The sequence below is a fragment of the Vicugna pacos genome, chromosome 3 (genome assembly GCF_048564905.1).
Source record: "Vicugna pacos chromosome 3, VicPac4, whole genome shotgun sequence".
In the NCBI taxonomy this organism is placed as follows: Eukaryota; Metazoa; Chordata; class Mammalia; order Artiodactyla; family Camelidae; genus Vicugna; species Vicugna pacos.
Genome location: NC_132989.1, coordinates 80,795,714 through 80,822,748, shown reverse-complemented (window position 1 = coordinate 80,822,748; position 27,035 = coordinate 80,795,714). Strand labels below are relative to the sequence as shown.

Sequence of the window (27,035 nt, the reverse complement as noted above, 5' to 3'; positions counted from 1 at the left end):
TACAGTCTTAAAAAATGGTATTTATTTACATTCCATTTACTTTCAAAAGAGTGAGGAAGCTGGGGAAAATATATTTATAAAGGAAGCACTCTCCCTTAACCCATTTGTGTTTTTCATGAAACAACAAAAGATTTGACTTAGAATCACAGGGCTAAAGGTACCAAAAGAATTTATCTAGTTCAATTTTCCATCTTTAGCCAAGACTGAAATTATACCACAGGCAGGTGAAAATCAAGTTCACTTATAAGTAAGCACCAACTAACAACATATATGTCATAAAAGAACCAGCTTTAGTAAAATCGGTCACAGCATCCAACAAATCCACAATAAAAGAAATAGCCATGGTAATATATAACATTAAGAATCTTTGTGCAGTGATGAAAAACGATTTACACAGGAGAAAATCACAATGGGCTATTAAGCCAATAGCATCACAGTAACAGCACCCAGTGTCTTTCTTATTCAAGTATATACACTATTTTTAAGTCTTGGTAATTGCAAAGACATCAGTAACTAGAATGCACACACACAAATATTTTATAAACAGCATGAGAACCAACAAATCACCACTGTATATCTGTCTCATTATTTTTAATTGATTTGCACCCTTTAAAAGTAGCACTGAGTATTGTGAAAATATTTATAATGGCTCGATATTTTTTGAAGTCAGGTAATCTCTGTAATTCGGTAATCTGTATTTTATGCTCCACTTTCTTCCACAACCATAGTCCTCTCATCACTGTTTACGCGCAACAACAGGAACGACCGAGGTCTCTAACAGCCGCAGAAGTATTACATCCGGAAACTTCTAGTTCTTTGAAATGGCTGAAAGGGGTTTTTTAGTGCCCACATTAGCAGCTGTGGTTTCGGTTTTGGTTTTTCAGGAAACAGAAGCGCTTCACTCTCTGGTGTAGGAAATCGTTCTTGGTAGACTTCAGGATAGGATTTTTGAAACTAAAAAATAAAATTTAAAAATCCAAGAAGGGTCAAAAAAACAGATAAGAGCCAATAAAATTGGGCATTCTAATTTTCAAATAAGAATTTCTGTTCCAAAGCTTTCCTATTTCTGTTTTGTTTTAATGTTTACTGCTTTCCATCAGAAAAGAGAATAAGAAGAAAACATCACAAATTCACTGCAACACAAATCCATTTCTTTTTCTTAACTCATTTGATTCCACTTTCTATAGCTCTAATTCAGCTTTAATTTGATCTAATCTTCAAATAAACCTCTCATTTGAGTCACATCGCTTAAAATTTCTCCCCTGCCAACTATAAATAGAACTCACTTCTTAAATATGCACAAGGGAGTCTGACTTGTACTTTACACAGTTAAAGAAAATTTGGGCCTAACTGCATTTCTACAACTCCCTGCTTCTCCAACTCAGCCCTACCTGCTTCTATCCACGTGGAAGAGAAAACATTCTCACATGCACTACCTTATGCAAAGCTTACAAAGAAGCAGTTTTTTTTTCCTGTGATCCTCACCACTGAACTTTTCTCCAGAATTACTCTGAGAAAAATACAATTGGGAGTCTAGACCTCTCAGGCTCTGTGTGTAATCTTGCATATATGGAGGGATCATAAATCAAGGTAGGCAGGATTCAGTCTTTAAAAATAGAAACCATTCACTTGCTCTTGAATCAATACTTCAAAAATGGTCAAGATAAACAAACGCATTCTGAGTTGAAAACTATTATCTGAATTCCTAAGCCCAGTTGCCTACCAGGAACTAAAAACTTTTAGTGGTGCTTGAGGCAAGATACCAATTTGAAATTGGCTATCTAAAACCAAAGGCTTTTAAATTCTACACATTTTACACTTGGATTCAGTCTGATTTGCCTTTCAAAAAAAAAATCAAAAGAAACTGTCCTCATTTTGTGAAGGAAAAGCCCAGCTGGGCTAACAAGCTAAGTCACAAATGTAAGTGCAACAAGTGTCGGATTAGTGATCTGAGTTCTGCTGGGCTAACTCATAAATCTGAAGTTTAGTGTCAGTCTATTGGGCTAACGAGCTAAGTCACAAATCTAAGTGTAATAAGTGTCGGTTTACTGATATAAGTTCTGCCGGGCTAATTTGTAAATCTAAAGTTATTGTCAGTTTACTGGGCTAACAAGCTAACTCGTAAATCCAAGCTCATCAAGTGTCAGTAACGTGATCTGTTCCAAATTGATAAGCTTCAGTGTACTGATTCCTTGCTTTTTGTTGTTTGAGCCTTATTGGCTAGTAGCCCATACTTGTAATTAACCCTATAAAACCTCATGTGCACGTCTTGAAGGTGCTCAGAGCTTCGGAGCAGAAGCCCCTCTGAGCCCGCTGGCGTAATACATCTGAGTACTCCAACCCTCCGAGTGGTGCTTGTTTCTTGGCTGGCCTGTCATTTCCGTAACATTTCGATAGCTTCTCTGAATTTAAAGTAATTGCTCCACTAACTCACATCATACCACTTATCAAAACCAAGGACAAATATGAGAGAATAGCTCCACAAAGGAAGAGTTCAATAATGGTGAAAGATCCACACTGGAGAATAAAGACCTCGAAAACTGACCACAATGGTCAGTTGTTAATACACGAATTGAATAATGTACTTTCAAAACTGCTGTGTCTCAGATGAGTTTCGAATGAAATCTCTTGAAACAGAGAGTAAAAAGTAAAAAAAAAAAAAAAAAAAAAAAAAGGCAACGTAAGAACGGTAGGGAGCAGAAATGACTTATAAAGAATATCCTTTTTACCTGCTTCAATTTTTTCTTCTTTTCTTTGCTGGAGAGTTTGGCATCTGTTACGACTTCCTCCAACAAGGCTGCTAGAGGTTCCTGAGAGCCGTAGGCTCTCTGGTATTCAAATTCCTCTGGGCTAATTTGACGGCAAAATGATGGAGCAGACGGAGTGATGTCCATGTCAGCTCCTGGGTATTTTATCTGAGGCAAAGGGATTATTAGTGAAAGTGCATTTTCAAATAAATCCCTAAAATTAGTTCAGGTCAAGTAGAGCGTATCTCCTCTTAGGGATGCTATGACGTTCCTCAATTTGGGAAAAACTCTACATTGAAAAGTAAAAGTGCTTCAATAACTTCAGGTTAAAAAAAATCACATAAAGCTGCAATTTTAAATATGAATTTTTACCCTTTTAACCCAAGAGCCATTTCAATTAGCAAAAAACTTTGTACCCTCTTCTAATCAGAGCTAAAATTTAGACATAAACTAAACATGTGGGCTAAAACAATTCAAAACACACAATATGAACTCTCTGGGTTCTTCTCACATCTGCAGGATCTGACCTTCCCTCCCTGGGGGATGGACCGAGGCACAAATTTAACTCATCTTGTTATGTGGAGAGAAGTACTTACTGAACCCATCTCTAAACTGGGTAATGATGTGAAACATGTGAAAATAAATGTGCAGATACTGCACAGGGCAAAAGGCAGACTGGAGAAATGGGAAGGAAAAAATACCAAGATCTGTAAATGAAAGCATCCACTAAAAATATTTAATTTCAGAGTCCAAGAGGTTCATCTTCTCAAAAACAGAGCACCTACTGTTCTCTTGCAGTGGATAAAATTTCTACTGTTACATTCATGTCTTTGGTTTCAGATTTTTTTTTCCTGAATCCACAGTTAAAAATAAATACATTGCCAAGAAGGGTTATTAACATGAAGGACATTCCATGCCTCAAGTTTACCAGATCAAGTAGAGACAACCTAAGAGAGACAGACCAGAACCATAAGGAAAAGGGGCATACACAGGACACTTCCTTTCTTATTTGAAGCAAGAAGTCTGAAAAAAGCAGAAAAGGGCCAGAATAAAGGGTGAGGCCCAGGTAAAATGTGACAGCTCGAAGCCTGGGACACAAGAAAAACACTAGATACCTATGATTAAAAGGCATACGAGGAAGAGGGCTGCAGACAAGGTCAATAAAAGATTGGTGTCGAAAACCAGGCTGACCTCACTGTTCATCTATGCCAGGGTCAGCCCTGAACCTGCCCCAGACAATTCACTAGGACAGTCCAAGTAACACTTGGTTTTCAGAGAGGAGACACCCCAAATGTCATATACGGGAGGGAGGGGGTGCTGAGTGGCCTGTGTGACAGAACAGAGATCTAAAAGCTCTGAGCGCTAAAACAAAGAACTGTTTGGCAATTCTACCGAGTATGTACTTCTAAGAGAAAACGTAACCAGACAATGGGGTAGTTACTGATTTTACCAGAGCCCTTGCAGTTCCCCAGCATAGGATCAGTGACCCTGTAGTTGAATTAATCATCATCGCTCAGCCTTCTGCTCTTCAGCCGCCAGAGAAGGGCTCACGGGGCTACGCTCCTGCTACATGCATACATAAACCCAGCAAGGATGCAGGGTGACGGAGTTATGGCCAGCACTTCCTTGCCAAGATTCAGTGAATTATTTCTTTTCTTTTTTATGTTTTTATTTTTTAAGTTTGGCTTATAAAAATATCAGGGGAAGGTGGGAGAGTAAACCAAAACAGCAGTAAGATTATACTTCTCACTCATTAGTATGGCGAAGGTATGTATGTCAGTAGTAATATCAAAGGAGGCAAAAGTGTAAAGAAATGAACACTTTCTGATACGACTGGTGGGAATGTAAATTAGGACAATCACTCTAAAGGGAAATATGACAATATGCAATCAATGCTTAGCATACATTTGTGGTCTTTGAACACGCAATGCCACTCCTAAGAATTTATTCTTAGAAAATAATCACAGATCAACCAAAAAAAAAACTATAAAAAATATTTACTGTTTTAATGCCTGCAAAATAATTTTAAAAAACAGAAATAATCTAAATATCAACCAAAAAACCTATTTATATAAATAATGGTATATCCATATTATGAAATATTATGTTACCAATAATACTGATATTGTGGAATAATATAACAATGATGATGAGAATAACAACAGTGGCTACCAGATGAGGGCTGACTACATGATAAACACTATTCTAAGCACTTGACATTCAATCCCCAAAATAGCCCTAGGAGGTAAGTATTAACTATTTTTAGCCCATTGTACAGATGAGAAAGGAAACGCTGGGGCAGGTGCTAAAGCAGAGAGACGTTACATAACAGGCCAAAGTCACACAGAAATAAAGGGCACGTCAGAAATTCAAACACCATTTAGCTCCAGAATGCTCGTGGCCATTCTGTGTCAATCAAGAATATTTAATGATGTGGGAAATTTTTCTTGTTGTGTTGTTAAGAAAAAGAAAGTTATAAAAGAGAAACAAAAGAAGAAGGGAAGGAAGGAAAGGAGGCAGGGAGGGAACAAGGGTGGGAGAGAGGAGGAGGCAGAGAGGGAAACAGAAAAACAGCTAAAAGACAATGACACCAACTGAACATTTGGTGTTACTCTGATATTTTCTGGTGTGTTATTTTCTATATTTTCCAAATTCCTTTAATGTATTAGGTTAATAATTATCAAAAGTTAGGAAGAAAAAATTTATTTTAACTTGGAAATTGTACACTGAAAGCAGCTGAACAGTTATTCACTTTAATACTTTAAGAGGTAGTAGTTCATTGGTCCTTAATTGTGGAGCCTCAAAAAATGTGTGAGCCACTCAAAAAAAAAAAAAAAAAAAAGGGAAAAGAGGTCCAATCATTCAAAGGAGCCAAACAGAGCTTCTGCCTGCCTTTACCAAAAATTTCTGCTCCCACTGCTCCCACAGGCTGACATACAAACACCACTTTGGGGCTCACATGATAGTAATGCATCACATTTCTTTTGCATCACTTTAATATAACAATAACAACAACATTCTAAGTGAAGTAAGCCAGAAAGAGAAAGAAAGATACCATATGAGATCGCTCATATGTGGAATCTAAAAAAACAAACAAACAAACAAAGCATAAATACAGAACAGAAATAGACTCATAGACACAGAATACAGACTTGTGGTTGCCAAGGGGGTGGGGGTAGGAAGAGATAGACTGGGATTTCAAAATTGTAGAATAGATAAAAAAGATTATACTGTATAGCACAGGGAAATATATACAAGATCTTATGGTAGCTCACAGAGACAGGAATGTGACAATGAATATATATATGTTCATGTATAACTGAAAAATTGTGCTCTACACTGGAATTTGACACAACATTGTAAAATGATTATAAATCAATAAAAAAAGTTAAAAAAACAATAACAACAACAATAAAAATAGCTACCTTTCAAAAAGCATCTGCCATATGCCAGATATTTATGCTAGCAATTTTACAATGTAGTATTCTGCTCTTCACAACTCTTCACAGAATAGGTATGGCCCATTTTAACACTTAGAGAAACTAAAATCCAGAGGGGTTAAAGGACTTGCCCAGAGCCATACAACCATGAAAGAGCGGAGCCAGGAGTTTGGCCCAGATCCTTACGGCTCTAAAGCCGTGCCCTACAACACCATGTTTTACAGTAATGCAGTCTGGCAAGGTAGTTAAGAGCACTAATTCTGGAGAATGACCACATCAGTTTGAATGCTGGCTCTGTGACCTTGGACAAATTACTCAAGTTCTCTGGGCCTCAGCCTTCTTACCCAAAAAATGTATCTAAGTCGCAGGGCTATTATGAATCAAAACATTACTGCATTTAAATCCTTTCCATCAGGAAGTATATGTAGATTCTGAACAATCAAAAGTCCGTAGCGTTAGCTGACACAACAAAACCTAGTGGCCATTCCATAAATTTTCAAAGATAATAATAAACTCATGTGGTTCTTACTATGTGCCAAGCCCTGTTGTAAGCACTTTGTACGTATTAATTCACTTAATACTTGTAACAAAAAGTCCCAAGAACGCTAGCAAACTGACAGGACTTTCTGCCAGCAATTGTATAGGACGGATAATATCTCTTCCTTTACCTGGACTCTTCGTAGATGGGCTACACGCTCCTCTATGGAGGTCTGCAAGGCCAAAGGGACTTTCAGAATCTCCTCAAAATTGTCCATCAGAAATGTCACCAGCCTAGCAGCTAATAAGTCATCCAAGTCCACCTCACCCTTGGAACACAAGATGCAACGGGAAAATGTCTGAACCATCTTAAAAAAAAAAGAGGGGGGTTGAATTTTTAAATAAACACACGTAAAGTTTTTTCCCTATTCTGAACTGCCTGAAATCTGATTTGCAAAAAGCAAATGTGACTAGTCAGTGAGAAATGGCCCACAGCACAGGGCGCACATCTTACCTGGCTCCTGACCACACCTGGTCATTTCAGATGGGCTGATTTTCTCATCAACCAGCATGAACAAAATGTGCATGTCATCTCTCCGAGACTTACCAGAGATGCTGTCTGAGAGGTTTTTAAAGGCACCCCCTGTTGTAGACGGTTTTAAATACATATTTAAACAAATTCTGAAAATTATTATCACCAGCACAACTTCAATCATGCAGTACTTTTAAGTTCAAAGTACTTTACAGCCATTTAGTCTAACAATATCCTAAGTTCATTATTCTTTTTTTTTTTGAAAAAAAAATCTGTTAGTACAGTCTGCATGCTTCAACCATCATAGTTTTTCCTAGTTAACTATTGTTTTCTGTAGGATTTTGTATGTACATTTGACAAACACCTTTGAACAAAAAACCATGAGACACCACAAGAAGTGTACTAAGTGATGAAATATAAAAAATATTATTACAGCAGTCGCTTCCATAGAGTTCATTTTAGCTACTCCATTCTTTTTTTTTCCACTCCATTCTTAATACTGTCCTTTGAATGGACTTTTTTTTTTCCTTTTCCAATTGATTTTATTGATGATATCTTATTTCAAAACTTAAAAGCACTTAAATAAAATAAGTCAGGCAGAGAAAGACAAATACTATATGATATCACTTATATGTGGAATCTAAAAAATATAAGAAACTAGTGAATATAACAAAAAAGAAACAGTCTCACAAATATAGAGAACAAACTAGTAGCTATGAGCGGGGAAAGCAAAGGGGATGGGAAGTACCCCCATGATTAAGAGGTACAAGGATATCAAATAAGCTACAAGGATATATTGCACAGCACAGGGAATATAGCCCACGTTTATAGTAACTATAAATTAAGTATAGCCTTTAAAAGTTGTGGATTACTATATTGTACACCTACAACTTACGTAGTATTGTATATCAACTATACTTCAATTTAAAAAAAAACCCTTCAAGTATGATATCATGTAATTCTGTTTAATAAGACTTCATTTCATCAGCATACTGCAGATGATACTTTATCTTCACTCACATATACGTAGAGAGAAAGACACATAAACACATAAAGACTCTTTTCTGGAGACTTATGGACCCCAAGAGATCTGTGATTGCCTTGAAATTGTATGCACAACTTTATAAATGCATTCTTCTGGGGAACATGTGCCAAGTTTTCTTCAGCTTTTCAAAAAGGCCCATTAGCCCCGCTACCTATCCACCCACCCCAAAAAAAGGTCAAGATCACTCTACCGGGCACTGATTGGTCCTCTGATCTTACGCCACACCTCTAAAAGCGGCCAGTGGACTCTTAGGCATACACCGTGGTTCACCAGCATATGGAAAGGATGTACATCCCAATGAAATATCAGCTTTGCTCTAAGATTTTTTTTTTTAGGAAAATTAAGAAATTTTGCTAGTAAGTAACATTAAACATAAACCCTATTTTAAAACACTTGCTGACATGACAAAGTAGAATTCAAAATCAGCCTAGATTTTTAAGCAAAATTGAGAATATATTCAGAAATATCCTCACTCACGGACCCTCAGATCACACTCCGAGAAACAAAAGTTCTCTCTCTCCTTCCAAGTTGTCTGGTCCAACGCTATATTTCACTTTTCCCCTCTCTAATCCATGATATATACAGCATCTCTCCTACTGGTTATAGTCACCAAGGCTGGGCCATCCTTTTTGTCCTGGAGGAGAGAATGCTGTTTCTTGGGAGCCCAGTTTCCCTTTCTGCCCACACTTTCTTCTCTTTGCATGGACAGTGAGCAGGAAGCAGCAGATACCTCTACTCTCAGAGTCCACCCTGACTCACTCTTCGCTTTTCACTATGTTCTTTAAGTCACTAAGACCAAAAGCACAATACCAGTCTGGGTGGCTCTTTAAGTAAGCCTGCCTTGTACCTTCCTCTGGTTGCCATGCTAGTAAACTTTACTCAAGTGAATTTTACCCCCAAAACTCAAGTCCTGTTAGGTGTTAGAAATCAACCTACCAGTGTTCGGGTGCCAACGCCATCACAGAGTGGTGGCATCTCCTTATTTAAGCAGATCCTTGCCATCATCCTCATCAACAGCTGTAACTTTCTCCTATTTTCAGGGGGCAGGAGGAGGCAGCAAATCTGAAATGCTTCAATGGCCATGTTCTCTTTCTGTAACAAACCTGATTTAGGAAAAAAAAAGATTTTAACCTTTTAAAACCTATAGCCTACTTGACTGTTTTATGTTCATATTTTTACAAAATATATACTTCTAAAGTCATATAAAGCATATTCATATGTTCAACCATACTGGGCCAACTGCTTATAGATCCACTGTCACTCACAAAGTGACAGGAAATACAAACCATCAACTAGGGATGGCAATTATATAAAAGAACTACAGCCATTTCCCCCTCCCATACCCTTGACAGATATGAATAAATTTTCATAGCATTCTTTCCCAGTGAACCAAGAACTGTCAGGTTCAGTCCAACTTAACCGTCAGCACTCACAGTGTTAACAGGTCCAAGAGAGCAAGAGAGCAAGAGCGTGAACACGAATGTGCCATCGCTGCCCTGAAGTCTCCCCTTTGTACTATTCCCTCGGGATGAGCAGGGTCACTGCCTTGCATGACCTCATAGTCATGACTCTCATGACTCTCTAAATAACAAGACTAATGCTCTTAAGAGTCATTTCACTGCCAAATGGTTCTCCTTTCTAAATAACACCTGTCAAATAACCGTTCCTCTCACTTAAGCTATTTTTTTTTTTTTTGGCTAAGTGTGCTGATTCAGTCATGTTACACGACCTCCCTCCCCACCCAGTATGACTTGGCTATTCTAATACTGTGCTCTCTTCGACTATATTTGTCTCTGGGTACAACCATCTTCAAGCTTCCTAAATGGATGAAACTGCTTTCATCCATTTATTGGTCCATATCCAACCCTTTCAAGTTCCAACTAGTCTCTGACTTGGGGACAAAAATTATCTTTAACATTCAGTAAATATTTAGTGGCATATGCCAGGAACAATGCTAGATCTTGGAAATATAAAAATACATAATTCACACAGGAAGATTTTATATACTGCAAATCTTGATTTTGGCAAGCATATACTTTTTATTTCCTGCTCTGGTGCCTGGAACACTACAGACGCTAAATAAATGTCACGAGTGACTGAAAAGACTTAGATCAGTAATATCACTATTTTGTTTGCTTATGAATCAAATGAGATTTTGAAAATCCTGCCCCCCACCCCAACTTGGAAGTCTGAACATTACCAAGTGCCTTCTTGGCCCATTACTATATATTAAACAATTCTGTCTGTTCACATTTAATCATTTTGACTATCCTATAGAATAGGAAATACTGCTCCATTTTATAGACAAAGAAACCAAAGCCCAAAGTAGTTAAAAGACTTTGACTTTTCTTTTAGCTGAGATTCAAACCTATGAATCCATTACATACATAATTAACAACACGAAATTAGCAATCTTCTCTCAATAAAACCTACTTGGTTTTAATTTGGTATTAAAAGTAAATGGTCAGTAATTATTAATTATCAATTAAAAGATTACACTCTCTACTTAATACCATACTCTGTATACATATTAACACTCATAGGCATACTTTTCTTGGCTACAATATGTGTTCTAGATGAAAACCATTTTAATTTTGGATTTTGTTTAGGAAGTTCATCCATCAGCCACCTATCATCATTGTATTATATCTAAAGTAACCCTTTGGCAAAATGTCCAGGAATCCAAAAAAACTCTTAAAAATCTAGTGACCATTAAATAAATATATATTTTTAAAGAGACTGAACGTAGGATATAAACTAATAGCATTTTTCAACTACATCAAGGCTGCAATTTGAAGTCATAAAACTAGTAATTGGTAGAAAACTTAGAAAATTTGCAAGTGAATATAAATCATTCTGTTTTCATGTTTTTGAACGTTTAAAGAGGCAATAGTATAAAAAGTCACAATGCTACAATTCCATTGGTATTAGAACCACAGATGCTGCAGACAAGCGGGGAAATCAGGCCATGAGGATACTTAACTGTGCTCTGGCTTATCACATCATTAAACATCCCAAATAAAACTAGAAGAAGAGATTGCAAGTAAAATAGAAGCTATGTTTACAGGAAATAGAGATTTGCAGCACTTCCGTGCTATTATCTTGATGGGAGCAGACTGATTTCTACCACTTGTAAAAGCACGTGGATTTCACAAAATATTTTAGAATCTGAGTCGAAGATCTTCCACTATAGCAGCAGAAGAGAATTTTAAGCTTGATAGTGGTTTTGGAGCTTATTTTTCCTTCTTTAGAATTTAAAACTAATAATAGCAGCTAACATTTATAACAATAAACCTAATGTATAATGATTATGAAAGTAGCTAACATTAGAGGGGAGGGTATAGCTCAGTGGTAGAATGTGTGTTTAGCATGCACGAGGCCCTGGGCTTAGCGTACACAAGGTCCTGGGTTCAATCTCCAGTTCCTCCATGAAGGAAAGGTAAGAAGGAAGGAAGGAAGGAAGAAAAAGGTATTTTTATCTAAATAAATAAATAAACCTAATAATGCCCTCCCTAAAAAAGGGAAAAAACAGCTAACACTTATTAAGCATTTTGTTATGTATCTAATAATGGGTTAAGCAGTAATGGTATCTCATTTAACCTTTACAAGAATCTCTACGAAATAGACAAAACTATCATTCCCATTTACAAATAAAGAAAAGTGAAGCTTAAAGAGATTGTATCCTTTGCTGAAATCACACAGCTAGTCAGTGGCAGAGTGGCATTTGAGCCCACCCAGACTAGGGCGTGTACTCCCTCAATACCATGCTATATTACCAAGTGGACAATTATTTCCTAAGGATGAATTCATAGAAGTAGAAATGTTGGCTCCAAGAGTATGCCCAAAGACTCAACAAGCAGACAGTCAAATAAAATATCATTCTGCATTCTTCAACTTGAGTCAAGGATTAGAGAGTAAAAAGAACAGAGAATTTCTCAATGTAGCTAAATTTGAAACTAGGTCTTTTACAACGACAAGGGCACACAAAACCATTTTTCTGAGAGTTCAAAATGAAAGCCAGGTTTCAAAATGAAAACTACTGCCAGTTTCCTTGTTATAAAAACAGAATAGATAAATAAGATTACACTGTATAGCACAGGGAAATATATACAAGATCTTGTGGTAACTCACAGTGAAAAAAAAAATGTGACAATGAATATACGTATGTTCATGTATAACTGAAAAATTGTGCTCTACACTGGAATTCGACACAGCATTGTAAAATGACTATAACTCAATAAAAAAAAAGTTAAAAAAAAGAACAAAACAGAACATAGATTATCCCTGAAGAAACTCTCAAAACACTTTAAAATGCTAATTCCAAGACAATTAGGAATGAAAAACTAAATATAACTCTATAAAATATGAACCAAAGGTAAAAGGTATTTTTACCTAAATGCAAAGGACAAATCATGTGATTTTTAATTATATGTAAAGGATAAACCATGTGTAATATAAGCATCTTTCACAATTACCTATTATCACTAGTAATATTTGAGCAATATTATACTTTCTGAGAAGACTTCACATTCATTAAATCCTCACAATCATCTCACTATGTAGGTAGGTAGAGATGAAATTTAGAGCAGGTTTTTTTTTAATTTTTACTACAACTAAAATTAAGAAATATATTTTTATCACAATAATACATACGAATTTACATAGGCATTGAAAACAAATAGTTCATAAAAATATCTACTGATTATCTATACTGCACTCTGATATTTTGTACAGTATTCTGTGGGTTTGTTTGTTTGTTTAACTACACAGAATTCACATCCAACACGTACTTTCTGAAACAATGGCTTGGGGACCACTAAATTGGAACCAAGGCACTCATATATTGAACATCCAAGAATATACAGCTGAAGTCAGGCAGATGTGCTAGTCTTGAGTTTAGGAGACAGAGTTGAGATGAAGATAAGAACTGAAAATCGTCAACACATGGGTGACCCATGGAATGGTATGGATGTGATCAAAGAGAAGATCTGCTACATCTATAACGCTAAGTCCTTGGCATCCAGTCCCAAGGATGTTATTTTTCAATCTGTTCAAATGTCATAGCAGGACTCATTTTTAGTTCTGCCTTTGAATCTTGAAGTGCTAATAGATAGCTTTCCTCAGTTCCAATACAGGTAAGAATACTTAAATTCTCAAAAACAGTTTAATTTGAGCTCTCTGTTTCTATTTCCTAGCTTTTTCATTGCTGACCATTGCCTGATCTTTTTCCCCCCTTTATTAAAAGCTTACTGACAATAGCACACTATAGGATTCAGGAAAAAATGATTCCGAGAGAATTTAGCTTTCAAAGACATGTGACAGTCCACAGTTGAACTCCAGAAACATCTTCAACAAGTACTTGGAGATTCCTCAAGATCAAAAAGTATTACTGAGTTTAAAGAGCTTCTTGGTTTTCTTTAAGGTTCTATGTTAAGAACTTCTGAAGGACATCAGCAGCATTCTAGCCTTATTTTATAACCAAAGAGTTTCAATGTTTTAACTATTTTATTTTTTGGATTCATTTCATTTTGCTAAACAAAAGCTAAAAGGGTAACTTTTTCATCTTTCATCATTTCTACAATCTCTACATCATAAAAATACTGAATTGTCCTCATCTCAAGAAAATGACAAGGACCTTCTGTGGCTTCAGAGATAAACTGCTTCTTGCCTTTCAGATAATATAATAGTGCTTATCCTAATTATAGAGTATAAAGCTCTATCGCAAACAGTGTTACATAAAAAAGCTTCCTACCATTTGAGAGAAAAACTGGCTAGATAGCAACAAATGATTATCCTATTTCAACTTACACACTGTTTCCATTTTTTGTACTTTTCAAAACAAAACAAAAAAGCTAGGAAAGAAGTGTTAACCATTGCTTTCAGTTTCATGTTTTCATATCCATAATTATGACAGGCTATACTGCCATTTATCAATGAGAAAACAGGCCCAGAAGGGCAAAGCAATTTATCAGAGTGGGTGCAACTAAGTCAACAAACCAGGTTACCTGAGCTTGGTGATGTTTCTATCGGTGAAATAAGAATAAGATAATGAAAATTATTTAAGCAATTCATCTGTGAGACTTTTTTTTTTTCACTCAGGGAAACATTTCGTTATTTAGCTGGATCAAGGAAGAATAAGTGAATAAATAACCTAACACTCAAATCCAACTGTTTCTTAAGAAAATAATAAATAAAATAAAAATCAATGGAAATGTGTGATGTTGTATATTTTAGACGTTAGGTGACACTTTGGCCATAATGACCACAGGTTCTTCAGTGTTTTGTGTGACATCTACTTTTGTCACCCCCCTTCCCATTCTCCAAAGGTGACATCAGATTTCTATTTTCGGATCGTTAGGAACACAAATATTCATTTCTGCGAAGTAGATCTGATCCTTCTACTAATGTATACAATGTGAATGATAAGCTATTCTTGTGGGAGCTTCAAAATGGAAGTGAAATATGAAGACATTTGATAGGGCCTGGAGTTCCCAGAAAGGCCAATGGGACCATGTCTGTTCAGTCAGAGAATAAGAGACTCAGGAAGGGTTCACTGTAGTTTTCAAACAACCAAAGGAATAAAAAATATATATCACAGTTTCGTTTTCACTGAGAAGAGGTATAAAAAGGAAAAGGTTTATACTAAGCCAAAAGAAATCAATTGGTAAGAACTCCTTGCCTAAAGAGAGACATCGTAAGTGGGACCACTTCTCCGGAAGCTTTTAAGGAAAGGTAAACAAGCTGCCTTTGTGAATCGCTTAAAGGCAGATATAGATTCACCCCTGCACAAGAAGATGGCCTTTCCTACATGAAGAGTCCCAAACTGCTATTGCATTTTTATGAGTTCTTTTGCTTTTATGCTTAGAAAGTCCTTCAACCACCCTGACATCAGATAAATATCAACTATTTTTTATTTGCATTTTTTAAATGTAATTCTCTAATCCAGCTGGAATTTATCCCGCTTAACAGTAAGAGGAAGGGCTTACATTTTTTCCCAAGTTTTGTCAGTTATCCTAGTGATTACTAGCTCACTTACAAATACCTTATGCATTTAGTTATAGCCGGGAATACCTAGACATTTCCTCAAGCTTCTATCTTTAAGAAGTATATAGCTCTACTTTATTCCAACAATTTTGACATAACAGTAGTCAGTACATTTGGAGGTGATTCCATATCCTTACCTTGGCCCATCTGTATCTTTAAAAGCTCAGGCCATAAGCCCTGGGCCCTGAGAGCAGAGAGCACCACAAGCAAGAACTCTGGACTAATGGGGGCAAGAGCCCTCTGTCTGGTCAAGTGCACCAACTAGGCAGCCCCTGAAATAAAGAACTGTTTTCCCCAAAGAGCTGCCATGGGATAAAGGACCCTGAGAAAGCCTGCAGCACAGGAGTGCAGGGAGGTAACAAGGCAAAGATGTACACAGCCCCAGAGGATCTCTTCTCACTGTACAAAAGATCCAAAGAAAGGAAAACCTAACCTTACAGATATTTCTAGGTTAAAAAACACAGGAGGAGCTCTCAACCTATTGACTTAGATGATCCAGTGTATAACGAGTCTAGTGACTTGCAAGGGTGTTTTCTAAACATCTAGGAGAAAGGGAACAGCAAAGAGCAGCTGTGTCAGTCTCCCAGCCCATTAGCACATAAACCAGGAGCCGCAAGCTCACTTCCTACAGGAGCAGGTAAGTGGAGTAAGTGAGCAAAGGGGGCCGAGTGAACAACGGGGCGCACTGGAGACCAGGCAGCTTGGAGTTTACGTCCCTGAAGCACTGGCTCCTTCAAGTGGAGGCACTTATTACACAGCCACAGCACTGGAAACTCAAGCCCAGAACTGCCACATTTTCTAATTTTTAAAGAAGCCAAAACTATAAATTCTTATGTGAACGTCCTGCTTCTTAAAGTCTGACAATTAAATTTTCTTTTTAAAGCACACAAGTTAAACCAGGTGTATCTATGAGCCACATTTCGCCCACAGATCACCAGTCCAGGATCTCAGATTCCAACATTATAAATCAACACACAAGCCACCCATATTTCCAAAACACTCTTCCCTGCTGCCATGCCCTTTTGTGCTTATCTGCCTCCTCGTTTCCTCACTATGCTCACCTACCACAAGCTATACAGCTCAATGGATTCCAGGGTGCGTGTGTGAGGTGTGAGTGAGAGATGCTACACTATCTCCTTCTCCGCATTCCAGAGTCAGCCAGACTCTGATCCAAACACAAGGAACTGACGTTTTGGAAATAAAGATTCATTACTATGGGCAGTTATGCTGCTAGGTCAGACTGCTGAGCCGAAGTAAACCATTTCTTAAACTGTAAGTAGAGAATACGTCTTAAACCTCCAAAAATGTCTTTCTTTCATTTTTTTTCTTCAAGAACTCTTTGATACCCTGTTTCCTGTATCAGTGACTAACTGCTCTCAGGGTCACAGCTTTGGCATCGAGCTAGCAATATTTCATGCTAGAAGCAAAGGAATAACCCTCAAAAGAAATTCATTAACTAAACTGAAAATCATTTCCATTCAAATTGCTACAGAGTTAGCTTCTACACAAAGTAGACCGATGACCTTCTGTGAAGTGCTTTATCTAAGGGTATCCTATTCCAATCAAAGTTGTCAAAAGGTTTAAGGAATGAGTCAATCTCCTCCTGGGATTCAACCCACACATCTAGTTTTCACATACCTAGGTATGATACCCTTTCCCACAGATTCTAACAGGGCTTCAATATTAGATAATCTTTTTCATTCATATAAATAAATTATAGCCTTCCATAATCTAGAAGAATTTCTTCTTTCTTCTTTCTTTACATAAAGATCTAAAAACTATGGTTTTCCATACAGGGTGTGTCAAATACATTCACTTGCGAAGGACTGGATCGGGGAAGGTTAATATATGTCACCATCTACGCACATTTGTCTATTATTGCTGATACCTACGTGCAACAAATTCTCCATTCTATCCATCACTTTCCACCTTAAACCTTTTACAGATAATATTCTAGAGGGTGGCTGACTCTAACATCAACTTGGAAATAGCCAGCTTTAATTCCTAGCTGAGATCAAAATGAACAATTAGGCCAGAACAGACAAGTGACATTATAAATATAATTGATTCAAATTGGAATTTGGATTTTGGTTTTTTTTTTAAGTTCTAAGTTCTTTTGTTTCCAAATCAGGTCATTTTACCATAAAACATGAAAATGAAAAATGAGAAGAATGTCTAAGAAGTGGTTTTTAATTCTGTCTTTAGAATTCTTCTTTTACCAGTGCCATAATGGCATTAAGCAGCTATAATGAGAACCTACTCAACTAGTCCTTATGCACATTACACAACAGCAAGTCCTCATCATTAGGCAGGATGCTCCCAAGTACATAAGCCCCCAGTCCTCCCTGGCGGAAAACAAAATACCAAGCAGACCCAGCGGTCTCAAAACACAGTAACAGGCTTTCATCTGCTCCCGACACCGGTCTCTCTGAAAACAAACGCACTCTTATGCACATGATTTATAATTGTTCTATTTTGCTTCTTATTATCAGAAACCCTATGAAATCTTAAAAACGTAAGGACATGCTAAGAGAGCAGGTACCTTCCTCACATATTGCTGATACTTGATTTTGTTAGAAGAAAATAAGAAAGGAGATGGGGAAGAGGAGGGAAAGAAATGAAGAGATGGGAAGGCAAGGACTGCTGAACCCCACAATACTCAAAACCAAGAGTATACTAATTCCTAGAAACTTACATAACAGAGCACGAAACCCACACAGTGATCTTGTCACTAAAGCAAATCTTTTGACAAGAAAACAGTAACACTTAATGGATCAGTCACGACAGCAACAGTAGAATCTGATTTCCAGGAAGAAAGGGACAATATCGGAAAGACCTATAGCAATAATCTTGATTTTTTTCCCTTTTTACCATGTTTCTTTGACAGTGTAAATTATGCAGTAGAAGTCTATGTGAGAAACAGCAACAAGTTATAGACAATAGTTACAATATTTATTTTACATGTCACAAATAACAGACAGTCCTACAAAAACGTGTTCCTTTTATAAAAAGAAATTAGACTTCTAAATGAAAATACATCTCTCACACTTGACTATTCATGAAGTCATAGCCACAGTAGTAGATTTACTCATGAACAGTAATTGTCAAATTTACATTCTTCTCTACCAATGAAGTTATACTTTTTGGAACAAAAATGACATAGAACATACTTCTTTCTTAAGAAATAAAAATTATTGGTCTGTATTGGAGTTTCATAACAGGAGTTTAGCCATTTTCTTTTCCTCCTTCACAGACCAGGACTCCGAGGCAACCCATCAGTTTTTATTTCAAAAACATTATGGAAGTTAGGCTAATGGAAGCCTCAAGATGGTGAAAAATGAAAAGATTCAATATCAATACTGAAGATGTGCACTTGTTATATTCCAACCTACCTAATACACTGACAAAGGCATCGAAAAGGTGAAACGTAAGCAGAGGCTCTTTCAAGTGACCGAAGTAATCTGCTATTGTTTTAAAGACATCTTTTTCAAATCCTAAGTACATAGGCTGCTTCAAATCTGAACAATTAGGCCCTGTTAAAAAAAAGAAAGAAACATTAATAGAACAATTACCTCTAGGTATTAGTCTCTGTGCACATGTGTGGTATATACAGAGTCAAGATCAGAAAAGTTTTCATGGGGAAAACAGACATTCATTTTGCTTACACAAATATGCTTTACATCTAAACTGAAATCTATTACAAAACAACAAGCCAGGAAAATCACTGGCTTACTTCCATTTCCCTCTTTCTTTTATGTCCTTCTGAAAGGCATTATTATTAAATGTAAACCATGATAATTTTCTTTAAAATACTCAATATTTTCCTAGTCTTGACACAGTCAACCAATATAATTAAATTACATATGTAATAGACAAGCTATAAAGCAAATTTTAAAGATTGTCAATATTTCATCATTACTATATTATAAAATCCTAAAATCAGAGTTGAGCACAATAATCACCTTCAGCCTCTAAACTATTTCAGACTCATAAGAATGTATACTTTCTCCTAAAGATACTCTGAAAATTTTACATTGTTGTCTTATCATTCATTTTGATTAAAAACTCTCCATTTGATCCCCAACCATCAAAAGACAGTTTATCACCAAAAAAAAAAGGGGGGGGGGAAGCTGCTTAAACAGAGACTATGGGAAACTGGATAAGATGATCTCTAAGTTCCTATTCAATTCTTTGATCTATGATTCTAGGTTTCATTGAGTCAACAATGCTCTTGAGTGAAGAGTGGCATTTAATAAATTTTTATTAAACAGAATGATAATCTAAAATAACATTAAAGCAAAAACAAACTGATGTTTCTGCTAAAAAAAAAAAAGTTAAGAAAAAAAAAAAGGATAGTGTATCAAGCAATGTCATATTGCAAAGTAACTCTAAGAAGCCTGGAAAAACCAAGGAACCAAAAAAGCACAGAAAAAGTGAGGAAAAGGTCCATTTGTATCTGGGACCAAAGAGAAACAAGAGACACTTAGCCCTCTGCAGAGCTGGCAGCCAACGTCCCCAACAATTCAGACACAGACCACATGATCCACAATGCCAATGGGGAGCCGACCTGGAGCTGCCGGTGCCAGAGGGAACTGGCGAGTGGCTCCCTGAGGAACTCAGAGCCAGCCCCGCCTTCTTCCATCACAGTATGGAAGGAAAATGGTACAACCGCACTGGCCAGTTCTGGGCCCACAGCGCACAGGACCAGCAACTGTACCCGAACAGATCTCCACCCTTGGGAAAGCAAACGAAGCAGCAGGGAAAACCTAAAGGAAATTTTCCCTGCACAATCACTGTAACTAAAGAGAAAGGATCCGACAAAGAACAGTTAAGCATTCTGGGCCTGCAAATTTCCAAGCCACTGGGACACTGTGAAATGGCTTTTTGTTGATCTCCTTAAAAATTCTCTGACCTTTTAATGTTCTATATACCTCTTATAAAATAACTTAACTTGATTGATTAAAATAATGAAATTTATGAAAGATCTTGTGTGGTACCTTGTTAACCTAACCGCAAACATTTTTACTTGCTTCCTCTTCTGAAATACCCCAAACTTAGTCAGTGGAAATAATTAGTTTACTATGTCTCAGTAAGCAATATACATAGCCTTGGATTACTCCATCCAAGGATAAGTATGCAGTTCATTCTAAGCAGTCAGATCCCTTTGTGAACATTTCATCATTCTTCTTAAAAATATGCAAAAACAAACAAAAAAAGGTTTCACTAAAAATGCCAGTAGATAGAGAGCCCTATGAGAGGAGGCCGTATTTCTAAGATCTTTTGTTTCTCAATCATCTTGAATTTCAGAATTTTTTTCTATTGAAATGTAGTTGATTTACAATGTTATTTTCAGGTGTACAGCAAAGTGATTCAGTTATACATATACATACATGTATTTTTGTCTTTTCAGATTCTTTTCCATTATATGTTATTATAAGAAATTGAATATAGTTCCCTGTGCTATACAGTAGGTCCTTGTTTATCTATTTTATATGTAGTACTGTGTGTCTATTCATCCCAGCCCCTAATTTATCCCTCCCTGCCCTTTCACCTTTGGTAATCATAGTTTGTTCTCTATGTCTGTGAGTCTGGGGTTTGTAAATAGAATTCATATTTTTTTTAGATTCCATATATAAGTGATATCATATGATATTTGTCTTTCTCTGTCTGAGTTAGTTTTTTAATATGATAATCTCTAGGTCCATCCCAGAATATCTTTTAAATCTAGTTTTTATAAATGGTATTCCTGAAAAATTCTAGAAAAGAACTATTTGCATCCATTCTTTATTGGATTTTTTCACAAAGAAGAAAAAAACACTGGTTTGGTATTTATTTAGCATCAGTCCCTCATTCTGTGGCCAACTCTGAGGCTGGCCATCAATGAAAGTACCCAGGCCTGTGGTCTGCAATAAATGCAGATGGGCTCAAAGGAAAGAGACGAGCAGTAAACGAATACAAAAAGCAGCAAGAGGCCTTCAAAATCTCATATAATCAGCCTATCCTTTCTGTTTCATACTGGACAACTGTAATGGAACCTAGACTCATTAAGGGTAAGGAAGATAAGGAATAGGCCATGACTTTGACAGATCCAAAGTAAATCTGGGGGGGCCAATGACAATCTGGAAAAATTAATTTTATAAAACTATTCAAAAGGCTGACCTTGCCCTGTGGCCACCTTTTTTTCTTTGACATATAAATAAGCATCTCTGTGGGTGTGTCAATCATCTGGACAGCACTGCACTTGATACATGGGAGATGGGTACCTGTTCCCAAGGACTTTCACCTAACGTACACCACCTCATACATGGACAACATTACTAAGTCAGTCCTCACATCTTCCCTCTCTATTGCTTAGCAATTCCAGTTATTCTAACCTTTCTGCAGAAGTTTTGTGGCATTATGTATACATCTTGTGTGAGGGAAAATTATATTCTTCATTACATTTTGATCACCATTAAAATTCATCGTCATAACCACACCTTAATATATATTTAACAACATATTATAGCCTAGATTTGTTATACTGGCTTCCTCCACTCATTCCCAGCTAATCAACTTCCAAATCCTTGGTTTTCCAAAAATTCATAACTGGGTCATTTATACTTTCTATTTTGTCATTGCCAACTCTGGCCAAAGATATAATTCAAATTAATTTACTTCAAATGATTGATCAAGAATAAAAAGCACTCCCCTGACCTAAAACCATAGGACTCTACATCTCAGTGGTTCCAAAATATTAACCCAAAACCAATGAAAATCTTAATAATTAAACACAGAGAACTTTGGGCTTCACACATCCTAATACTGCTATTTGTATTCAGGATGACAGTATGTAATCATTTTCTATATATTACCACTGAGACCACCCACAGTTGAGTTGAACAGTTATTTTAGCTTCATTCTATAGTCAGACAAAACTATCAGTTAAATTAATAATTCACAGCCTACTAATTCAAGGGTTTATACACCTATATCTGTACATGCTAGTCTTACCCAAAAAGGAAGAAAGAAACTACCTCTCTGTGGTGACCTTTGAGATTCAAAAGACTCCACAGACCAAATATCACCATTATCAGAATAACTAGAATTCTTCTCATTAAACCCACTTGTTTGGGTTAAGCCATTAACCATTAGAATCCCTTCTTTAGGTTAAACCTTCCAAAAAATCTCAGGAAAATGGTAATGTTAATAAGGTACCATAATAACTCATTTCTTCACTGTGTTTATGATACCAAATGAAGTAGATTTCATCCACCTGTGAAAGACCTCAGGGGGACCGCCCTGGTCCAGGCCCCCTCATCTTACAGCCGAATTGCTGAAACAGCCTTTCTGGTTTCTCTGCACGCAGGCTCTCCTCCTTCCAAACCATACTGCAAACCAATTAGATTAGTCTTCTAAAAACATCTCTCTCAACTAATGTCCTATAAAAAGCCAGTAGGAGACAGGACCTGCTGAATAAACGGATGACGTAAATATAAGGCATACTTAGGAATACATGTTTTAGGAATAAAAACATAGGTTTTAGGAATAAAAGCCTACAAACTGTTAACAAGCAGTTATCTATTACAACGTTATGTCCAATATTACTAATTATTCTTTCCTATGATGAAGCAGTCAGAAGTAGTGTGGACTTTATCTGCAGTGTGATTACATCCACTAGAAAACAGAAGCACGAAATTTCTTTTAAAATGTTCTATAACTCAGCCTTTTCACTAAGTCAGTCAAATTTAAGTCAAACTTATCACTGGGCACAGCAGTCCCCAAACAATTAACTGCCAGTCTCACAGGGGTCAAATCAATGTTCAGGCCATTGAGCAAAAATATTTTATAATTCAGGGCACTGATTTTTGTTAATTTCATAAAACTGACCGATAATTAGTACTTACAATTTGCCAAACACTTCATAGCTGACAGTACCCAATGAGGAAGTTCTTCTGCAGGAAAAAAAAGAGAAATAAAAAGATGTTTTACTCAACTGCATATAACTCAAGGCATTACAGACACAGCTAGTATCATAAGAATGATACTTGCCCAAGTAATAGGAAACATACCTGCTAATCACAAATCACCTACTTATGTATCAGAAGATTTAAAAGATGAAAATGTTTCCTTAGCAGCAATGTTACAACACGTGCTTATATAAATCATGCCTGTAAATTTCTCTAAAGACAGGATGCACTTTTTAAAGTTTAGGGAAAAGAAGAATTTTGATCGCTGGTTCCAAAGAAAGAAACTAACAAGCCAATTATCCTAAGAATTATAGAAGGAAAAGAAAAAAATAGAAAAAGCAGAAATATGAGTCATCAAATGCATCTGTGAAACAAGTTCACCAAATACCTTAAGGAAAAAAAAAGGTAAATTCTGTTATGTCTAATGTCTAATATAAGTAGTATTTTACACGTTTCAATTTTCAAAATGTTTTAAGGCAAGAAAGTTCTGCTGACATATTAATACAGGCCATTAGTATGAGGACAGCTATCTGTTAGGTATTAAGGGATTTTTCTGGTGCTGATACAGAACCACCTAATGCCTGGTGTGGCTAACACTGAACCAGCCCCTGGATGCACCTTGCTGAGGCTTTCGCTCCTGGACATTCATCTTTCTATGGCATTTCCTGAATCCAAACAACTAGTTCAAAGGTCTGAGGAAGTGAGAGAAGGCTATATGTAATGAGGACTAAACTTATGTAGGGTTTGTCAAACAGAAGCTGGTGGACCTGTGCAGCCAATGTATTGGGTCAGCCGGGAACAAAGTGGCTTTTATGCACTTACTTGACTTGTCATCAAGGATAACAACTCCCTGCTTGCTCACACTGTACACGTTATGGATGATGAACTTGGAGTTGACAAGTTTAACGTCTAACACTTCTTCTAAGGAATCCAGGCCAAGAATTTTCTGTAAACTGAAAAGATAAATAATCATTAAATTGGTTACTTTTAAAAAATTACCATGTTCATGTATAACTGAAAAATTGTGCTCTACACTGGAATTCGATACAACATTGTAAAATGACTATAACTCAATAAACAAATGTTTAAAAAAATTATTATCTGCCCAAGAACTGACAGTGTAAAAGATCAATCTTTCTGTTTGTTTTTTAAATTGAGGTTTAGTCAGTTTACAATGTTGTGTCAATTTCTGGCGTACAGCACAGTGTCATACATGGATATACATATATTCATTTTCATATTCTTTTTCACCATAAGCTACTAAAAGATATTGAGTATATTTCCCTGTGCTATACAGTATAAACCTGTTTATCTTAAAAGATCTGTCTTTAAAATGCACTGTTTTTGTGCATTTCACCCAATCTTCATGGGGTAAAAAAGCTAGAAATTGAGTTATATAAAACAAATTTAAAAGAGATCCTTTTGTCATTAATGTATTGCTTCACTAATTTAAAAACGTAACACCTTGAATGTAAAGAAAATGACTTTCTAAGTAAAATTATAACAAGAACTAGCTTACCCAACAGTGAGAAACTGACACTAGTACATCTTTGTGAGGAAAAAAAAAACTTGCTATAACACTGTTAACTTTAATTACCTATATTAGTACATCAAATATCTAGGACACCAAATTTTCCATTATAAGTTTCATTAAGTTTAAGATTTCAGTGTAACCAAAAGTTTAAGAACTTTTAAAGCTCTATTCTTAACTGTTATATAGATGACAATAGAAAATTCCCAGAATTCAGTTAAATTACGTTTGCTAAGCAGCATAGCTCCAAGTAATGCAAAGCTGAGATTTTTATACATAATTTCAGGAAACTAAATATGTAGAGAGTCGTGGAGAAGCAAAATAGAAAACAAAAAAAACGCTAAAAGACCTCATTCATGTCAAATGCACATACTAGGATAACGCTGCAGACTTCCATATCTCTTCCACGTTGGCCTCTGTCAGCTGCCTACGGTGGATAAGGCGGCAAGCCGGCACCTCTCCGATGGCAATACTGTGACGCTTGAACCACAACTCAGAATTCTAATGGGGAGGGGGGGATGAGAGAGAGAGAGAGAGAGAGAGAGAGAATGAATATTTCAATAGTGGTATGATTTTATGACAAATTCCTTGATTTGGTTATTTTTAACTTGATTTAAAATAAGAATTTGAAATATAAACTAACTTTCTTTGCATAGACCACAGAGTAATAAAGCACGGCTCTTAAAAATCAAGTCATATCTTAAATGAATATTCAAGAATTGCAAAAGAGCAAAGGCAATAAGCATGACATTAGTGGGTGTTCTACCTAATCAGTGAAGGAGCAGTGAAGTAAAATTTTATTAATTCAAAATTAACTTGAGGAATATCTATCCAAATTCACACACTGTCCAAATTAAGTAATCATTTAAAATAGCAATGAAGTCTATTATTTTCAAGAATTCTCTATTTTTCATGAGGAAAGATCAAGTAAGTACAATGTTAGATAGCAGCCCCCAGATCTTAGGCATCTGAAGAAGGCAGGGAAACAAGAGCTCCACAGACAGCTGGGGATGGCAGGAAGAAGAACTAAAGCCCAGAGTGGTTAAGTAATTTGCTCAGAATCACAGAGCTTTACCAATTTGACATTCTTAGCGTCTCCCTTCTTTCTACACACAAGTCTTTAAATTTCCTTTTGGTAATCACAGAAAAAAACTTTGAACTTTTAAGGGCAAAACATATAAGAAGTCATCTATGAAGAGTTTCTATAATAGTTTTTTGCACAAGTGTCAATGCAGAAAAATAAATTTGGGGAAAAAATGAGCTGGAAAGTTGTTTTCTGATGTGGTTTTTGGCTTTGTTTTTTTGGAGACTTACTGAATTGCAAAAGAAATTTGAAGGCCACATGGCTCTGTAAATTTGTTTTAAGTATCTAAATTAGGTTTCCATTTTTGAAGGCAGGAATACCAGCTGTTGCATTTGCCAAGCAAATTCACTTCTAAAAGTTATCTTAAAGAAATATTCATGAATAGGTTCAACTATTTATCTGTAAAGATACTTCTTAATACATTGTTTATACACAAACCAAAAAATTAGAAATCTGGTACATATCTAACAGTAAAGTACTGGATAAATAAAATGGATACTTTATAGACATGATGCAGATATTAAAAATGGTGTTGAATGTTTAATACCATGAAAAAATGGACACAGTAGTACAATATTCTAAGTGAAGAATTTAGGCTACAAAACAGCTCAGCATGATCTCATTTTGGTGTTAAAAATATGCATGGGAAAAAGAAAACACAACAAAAATGTTAATATTAATTCTCTGTTGATGATCTTATGAGTAATTTTTCTCTTTTGTCTCTGACTGTAAACAATTATCTTAAATTCATTCATAATAGTAATAGTAGTTAACATTTACCGAAAATCCGTGTCAGACACCATTCCCAACACTTCACAAATATGAAGTCACTTGATTCTCACAACTACCTTACCCCAGTGGGGTGTTATCATCCCACTTTCACCAAAAAGAAAACCGTGACACAAACACAGTGAATGAAACTGAGAAACAAGTTCACCCGGTAGTAAAGGGAGGAGCCAAGATTCAGCAGTCAGTCTCCAGAGGCCATGCTGGGACTCCCCGTGTTACCCCACCCCTCAGCAAACGCAATACTTTTTTTTTTTTTTTTGCTGTACTTCATTTTACTTTATATAACGTCTAGGCAAGAGAGAAGATAGGACCAAACCAAAACAAAAACCCACAAGCCGAGTGGAGGCAGAGGTAGAAAGAGGGGAAGCAGGTGGAAGAAATAAAGATGCGCTCCAGT

The 27,035-nt window shown here is 36.3% G+C and overlaps 1 protein-coding gene across 2 annotated transcripts in view; it reads right to left on the bottom strand.

The window, feature by feature from the left end:
- Nucleotides 1-27,035, bottom strand: part of DEPDC1B (DEP domain containing 1B) — a 65,716-nt gene continuing 38,681 nt past the window's right edge. For both annotated transcript variants that reach the window (XM_072958642.1, XM_072958643.1), the window contains exons 4-11: nt 25,139-25,266; nt 24,057-24,187; nt 23,172-23,219; nt 18,678-18,818; nt 9,178-9,344; nt 6,856-7,032; nt 2,730-2,915; nt 1-954 (exon numbers count right to left, since the gene is read on the bottom strand). In XM_072958642.1, coding sequence (XP_072814743.1) covers nt 793-954; nt 2,730-2,915; nt 6,856-7,032; nt 9,178-9,344; nt 18,678-18,818; nt 23,172-23,219; nt 24,057-24,187; nt 25,139-25,266 — 1,140 coding nt within the window. In that variant the 3' untranslated portion in view covers nt 1-792. The remainder of the gene's footprint in view (nt 955-2,729; nt 2,916-6,855; nt 7,033-9,177; nt 9,345-18,677; nt 18,819-23,171; nt 23,220-24,056; nt 24,188-25,138; nt 25,267-27,035) is intronic.